Source organism: Notothenia coriiceps, unplaced genomic scaffold (genome assembly GCF_000735185.1).
Source record: "Notothenia coriiceps isolate Sejong01 unplaced genomic scaffold, NC01 NC01_scaffold00009042, whole genome shotgun sequence".
Lineage (NCBI taxonomy): Eukaryota > Metazoa > Chordata > Actinopteri > Perciformes > Nototheniidae > Notothenia > Notothenia coriiceps.
In genome coordinates this window covers 1-6,218 of record NW_011341743.1, presented here as the reverse complement: position 1 = coordinate 6,218, position 6,218 = coordinate 1, and the positions used below count along the sequence as shown (strand labels likewise).

The 6,218-nt window shown below is 41.5% G+C and overlaps 1 protein-coding gene across 1 annotated transcript; it reads left to right on the top strand.

Moving 5' to 3' along the window:
* Positions 1-325: 325 nt before the first annotated feature.
* LOC104945071 (NEDD4-binding protein 1-like) lies at positions 326-4,541 on the top strand. Its single transcript, XM_010770698.1, has 5 exons — positions 326-475; positions 949-1,045; positions 1,522-1,629; positions 1,827-1,928; positions 2,770-4,541. The coding sequence occupies exons 4-5, from the start codon at positions 1,861-1,863 to the stop codon at positions 3,140-3,142; spliced, it is 441 nt and encodes a 146-aa protein (XP_010769000.1). The 5' UTR covers positions 326-475; positions 949-1,045; positions 1,522-1,629; positions 1,827-1,860; the 3' UTR covers positions 3,143-4,541.
* The last annotated feature ends 1,677 nt before the right edge of the window (positions 4,542-6,218 follow it).

Sequence of the window (6,218 nt, the reverse complement as noted above, 5' to 3'; positions counted from 1 at the left end):
TGTATTTCAAAAATAAATTAAGATATAATATACAGCCTTTTTTCTCCTCATTGATTATTTAACACACATATTTATAAATGATTATATCAAGCAGTATTTTATTTTACATTTAGTTTCATATTAATCTACATTTCATGCATGTAGTTAGCTTAATCCTGCATTTACCTTGCATGATAGTGTCATTAGCATTAGTTATGTCTTTTTTTTTCTTCTATCCATCTCCGCTGCTTATCAGTCACAGTGCTCAGTGGTTGTCAAACACCTTCCTGATGTGTCCCTCCTCCTCCTCCTCCTCCTCCTCCTCCTCCTCACTGTGTCGCTTCTCTTTTCCTCCTCCTCTCCAGTCACGGCCTTCATCGGTTCTTCTCCTGTCGAGGGATAGCGCTGGCTGTGGAGACATTTTGGAGGCGGGGCCACAGGGAGATCACAGTGTTTGTCCCCCAGTGGCGTCAGAAGAGGGACCGACTCACAACAGGTACACAGGGCAGACTCTCAGCTGTGTGGTTGCTATGTAACAATAATGATCCTGGTTCCATTCTGGCCTCGAGGTCCTTGGTTGAATATCACATCCCCCTTCTCGTTCTCTCTCCCTCATTTATACACTTGTCATCTGTCGAATAAAGAAACCGAATGTGAAAGTGTTGACTTTCAGCTTTTAAGATTGTTTAAGTGAAATAAAATAAGATTATAGACATTTTTAAATACCATGTACACGGGATCAAATCAAAACTGATGTCACTATAACCATTTAAAAATGATTGTTAAAGTAATATAATGTAATTTAATACGCTTTCATATCAGGCCTCCTGGTAAAAAATAATCTACAAATGCTTTTTTAAACGATCTATATACCTGCATGTTTGAGCGTGCAGGATCTATTTCTCTGTGTTTTCTTGCTTTTCCATTTGTCTTATTTTGTAGTATAAATATAACACGTTTATTTTGCAGAGCAACACTTTCTAAACCAGCTAGAAGACCTGCGACTGCTCTCCTTCACTCCCTCCAGAGAGGTGTGTGGCCAGAGGATATCCTCACATGACGACAGGTACACACACAGCCTTTAACCTTTGAGGAGAGAGTCCTCCAGACGGCTAAAACAACACAGACACAAGAGATGGAGGTGTATAGCAGAGACGTAAATCATGCTGTTATAGAGCCGGGATCGAACCGCTCGCTTATCTCTGGGCGCTTCAGTTCCATTATGAACTTATCTCCTCCTCCCCTACGCAAAAATCCAACATTATGTTTCCTTGACTCACCCCATCCATCAACAACTACAGTCATAATGTATTTTCAAACAGGGATGATGAAGCTGACTACTAGAGGACAGAGCCAACAGACCTTAAATAAAATAAGTGGTGTTTTATGATTTAATAGATATTTTTAATGTTGTCATTCTGGTAAAGCCAGATTTTGATCATCACTTTAGGTGTGTATTTCCCTGTGAATTCACCAGCTTCTGACCTTTGACCGCAGGGAAACTCCTGAGTGTCTAATCCACACTTTCTGTCTCTTTGATAGGTTCCTGCTCCACCTAGCAGAAAAAACAGACGGGATCATCGTAACCAATGACAACCTGAGGGACTTTGTCGACACCTCGGACACCTGGCGCAAGATCATTCAAGAGAGGTGACTGTTAATGACGTATCACAGCTTAGTCAGTCGTTACGTTTCCATTACCCAACTTGCCATTGGGAAGTCCACAAGGCACACTGACAGCTGGATGACGAATGTTAACTCTGTAGCGTTTACACCTGAAGCCTGGCAGATTAAAAATCATACTTCACTTTATCAAATACTGATATTATTTTTTCTTTCACTGATAGGTTGCTTCAGTTTACTTTTGTGGAGGACCACTTCATGATCCCTGATGACCCTCTGGGGAGAAACGGACCGCATCTAGACTTCTTCCTGCGTAAAGACAACAGGTATGTTTTATCCACAGATGTGTCTATCGTTAGCCAAAACCTTAAAAAATACTTGGTTGTAGTGTCATTGAAACACTTGCAGTAATATTAAATAAAGACTATACTTGCAAAGCTTAGGGGAATACTCAATTCTGATTGGTCAATTAAGACGTTCAGCAGTCTGCTCTCTTTCAATTGCAGAGCGTTACTAACAACGCTCTGATCAAGGGATACGCAGTCATATCAAAACGCAGAAAGAAGTCCGGTCAATTTAATGGCAGCCGTTGGCAAAACAAACACATCTGTCTTCGTAAATAAGAAAACCCCATGGAATGTTTGTTGAATGTTATTTTTTATATTTGTGGAGAGCAAAAAACTTGGGATTCATTCTGGCTAAACTGTCCCCAGTAAAAAATAAAGGAGAACAAAAACATGAAAACAGTGCAAGGAAAGGAACGAGGTAGAAACACAGAAAGCTGGAGTACAGATAAATCAGCATCAGCAGCAGCAGCAGCAGCAGCAGAAGAAGAAGACAGACAGGAAGTAAACACTTAAGGGAACACGGTATTGGCTGTGGAAGTGTTTAAAGACCTCTTTATGGAAAATCAATGTGAACACACCTGGACAGTTACAGAAAACCTTGCTCGGTGCTGCCATCATTTTGCGGTTACGTTGCTGTCACCACAGCTCCAGCCGTTGGCACACAAGGAATGGACTAATTTTTTGAAGAAGAAGCAAAACAATCCTTTTTGAATCCATACAATTATTTTTAAATCGGTATGTTTATTTGGGCTTGTGTTGCAGTGAATGGGCTGTTGCACCTTTCACACTCTCCCCCTCTTATTTTCTCTCTTCCTGTCAGGAGGGCCCCGCCCACTCCTCCCCCTATGAGACCCCCATGCTTCCGGCCGTCGTCCCAGCAGCAGCTGCCGCTCTACGTCCAGGCCCTCCACTCGGCTCCTCGGACCCCCGCCTCCACGCCGCTACCCCCTTCCTCTCTGACGCCCCACCAGACGCACTGGCCCCACTCCGGCCCACCCGAGTGGCTCCCGCCCCCGCCCCGCCGTTCCCCGTCGCCCTCCCCGCCTCCCCAGCGGTCGCCAGTGGAGACATCGGTGCTGAAGAGACAGCTTTACGACATCTTCCCTGACCATAAGCAACGCATCGACCGCATACTCAGCGACAACCCGTACATGAGAGACTTAAACGCCCTGTCGGGGCTGCTGCTGGGATAAAAAGACACACACTGAACATATGAACACATGTACAAGAATATACGTGTCGGCATAAAACAATTATTTATTTTACCAATTATCCCAGCTTGGAGTGCACAGAAAAGTTGTATTTAATAACGTTTTTTTAAGACTGATCATCAAACTAGCTGCTATCGGCAAAACAGATATTTTTTGAATATTTTTCTCTCCCACCTCTTCGCTCTCAAATTGATCACTGACACAATCACTGGTGTCTACAGAACCAATTAAAAAAGTGTCAAGCAGCAAAGTCTATATTGTTCCGATGGTAATAATTCATTGCAGATCCTTGACAACAGTCCTGAGGTTCCCTAAAGTTTGGGAACATCAGCAGGAAAAAACCACTTTGGACCAACAACTCAGTACACGATGGGTTTCCTCTCCAGAACCCTGTTTACCACCAGACTCTCAACACCTTTCTAAATATACCAGCCCTGAGCATTTTATTATACAATTTGGGACAGGTTTGCATGTGTTTTATATTTTCAACATATTAGTTATAGACTTGTTATTTTCTTTAACAGTGAACTCACTATTAGGCAGTACCAGGGTATTAAAATCTGTCAGGGAGCCGTTTCAGCTGTTTAGATGGATTTTCCACCATTTCCTTTTGCAGTGCACTTTCAGGAAGCTCTATGAGATCATAACATAACTGTAAGTGACAGTTAATGTCCGACATAAATCCCCAAAAGGATAGTAGACACAACGTTTTTTGCCGCTAACCATATACAAAAAAAACACCTTTTTAGGCATGTATTTTGATTGTATAACGATGGGCAGTGATGAAAATGTGAGGTTCTCATCTCAGATCTAAATCTAGACAGACTTTAATACTCAAAAAATTATTCCTAAAATGTCAAAACAACTGAAGATTAAATAGTGTATAAAGAATCATTATTTTCAGGTCAGCAATTTAGTGTTTTGTGATTGTTCTAATTTATTATTATTTACTTTAGAACCTCAATGTTGGACAGAAATTGGCTCAATAATCCAAAGAAAATATGACATAACCACCATCTCCATGTTCTTGGTGTTGATTTGCAAACCTGCTGTTTATAAGAGACCTCCGGGGCTGAAACTGAATTTGCTGCTCTGATAAACTGTGATGGAGCTGGGCAGTTGAACTTTTGTTAAACATGTTTGAAGCATTACTTGTTCAAGTTTGAGACTGTTAACAGTTCTCAGGAAGATTCTGTCACTGTTCTACATCTGTATTTTGTTCCAAGATGCTTACTGATTCCTCCGCCTCAGACTTTAGGAAATACATGTCAGTCCATTACACTACAACAGCTTAGATCATCCTATGTTAATTCAGTTAAATGACCAACTTTAATTAGACATCATACACCATGAGTTTGCTTAGCAGAAGAAAATCTCCAAAGACAGATTTACTTTTGTAATTAGTGTTAAATAGCTTAATTGAATGCACTGAAAGTCCTTAACGGTGTAAAACAAGGTTTCATGCTTGAATCAGTTTTTGTACGGTGAGAGAATGTTGGCCGCAGCGTGCATATTTGATGTGCATCAGTTTTGTAAAATACACAGACTTTATCTCCTTGTAAGAAAAAAAAGTATCTGCACAAAAACTTCACAAGGTGTCAAAATCTAAGTTTTGTTCGTACTTGCTATCTTGTAAGGATTACTGAAGGATTTTCTCTTTTGTTGTATTATAATGTTGTGTATATTGATTTATTTTTTGTAAATACAAGCTTTTTTTTTGCTACGGTGCAGCTATGGTTTTATGTATGTGAAAAACTAAATAAAAAAAGCAGTCCCACATATCTTTTCCTGTGTTTATTTTCATTTTCATCTGTTCATCAGTGTTTGAAATCATTTGTCTTTAATGTATTGTATTGTAAGAGGCAACATAACTGTGATGATCATAAGTTTAGTTGGAAAGAAAACTCATTTCCAATTTTGGACCATAAGGCTAGCTCTGTGTTCCCGTTTTCCAATATGTATGCTATGCTAAGCTAACAGGCTGCTTGGGATCATGGGTGTCTCTCAGTCATTATATGAGGTTGGGACAAGCCCCCCCCACTTTTTCAAATGATTAGTTTTGACCCCCCCACTTTTACCATGTGGAAAGTCCGTGAATCGCCGCGCTCTGTGGAGCGCTACTATCAAATCCATTCCACTTGCTTATTGAGAGAATGCCCAAATCAATTAAACTCCGTACCATGTTTTCACTGCTACTTTGTACCAAGGCAGATTCTCACATACCGTGCATGTTCAAGGAGTGTTGTTGTAAGGCGCATTCACACCACAGTACTTTTCCCACTTTAGTTCCGATATAGTTCCGAAATGTCGCGTTCACACCAAAAAGAGCCGGAACTAAAATGAGTTCATGAGAACCTTTTTACCCCCTTTTCGTCCCTGCTAGAGAGCAGAGACTTTCGTGGGAGAAAAAGGTTCCTATGTCTGATTGGCTGGGCGGATTGCAAACCACGCCCCGTAAAACTCCCAAAAAGTTTTGTGAAGCCGCCATTTTATTATCCTCGCATTAGCATTATTAGCATTAGCATTAGCCCAGCGCACAAAGGCAGAGAGACTAACTTATGGCAACACAATATAAAACATGGGAGCGGTGGAGATGAGGAGGTGTCGGCATTCTGGCGATTTACTCGGAAGGCTGGGGCTCCCAGCAGCTTCTACTGAAGCCTTCCCCAACCCTCCCTGGACTTCCGACCGGGGACTTCGGGCGGCCGACAGTATGCGTTGTTTGCGGCCTGCCAGTAAACCCAAAGCAGAAGAAGAAGAAGTGACGTCAGCGGCTTTATTTGCCTAATCCTCCCTCAGGGACTTATTCCGGTGTGAACATGATCTGTACTGAACTCTTTAGTTCATGAGAACTAAAGAGTTCTCATGAACTAAGTTCTGATGAACCTTTGTGGGAAAAGTACTGCGGTGTGAAAGCGCCTAGAGTTGGACAGCTCAGGGGCCTCATTTATAAAGGGATATACGCTCAAAAAATGTTTCAGGTTCTACGCAATATTTGCGATTTATAAAATACTAACTTGACGGGAAAATGTGCGGTCCTCCACGCAAACTCTAACCC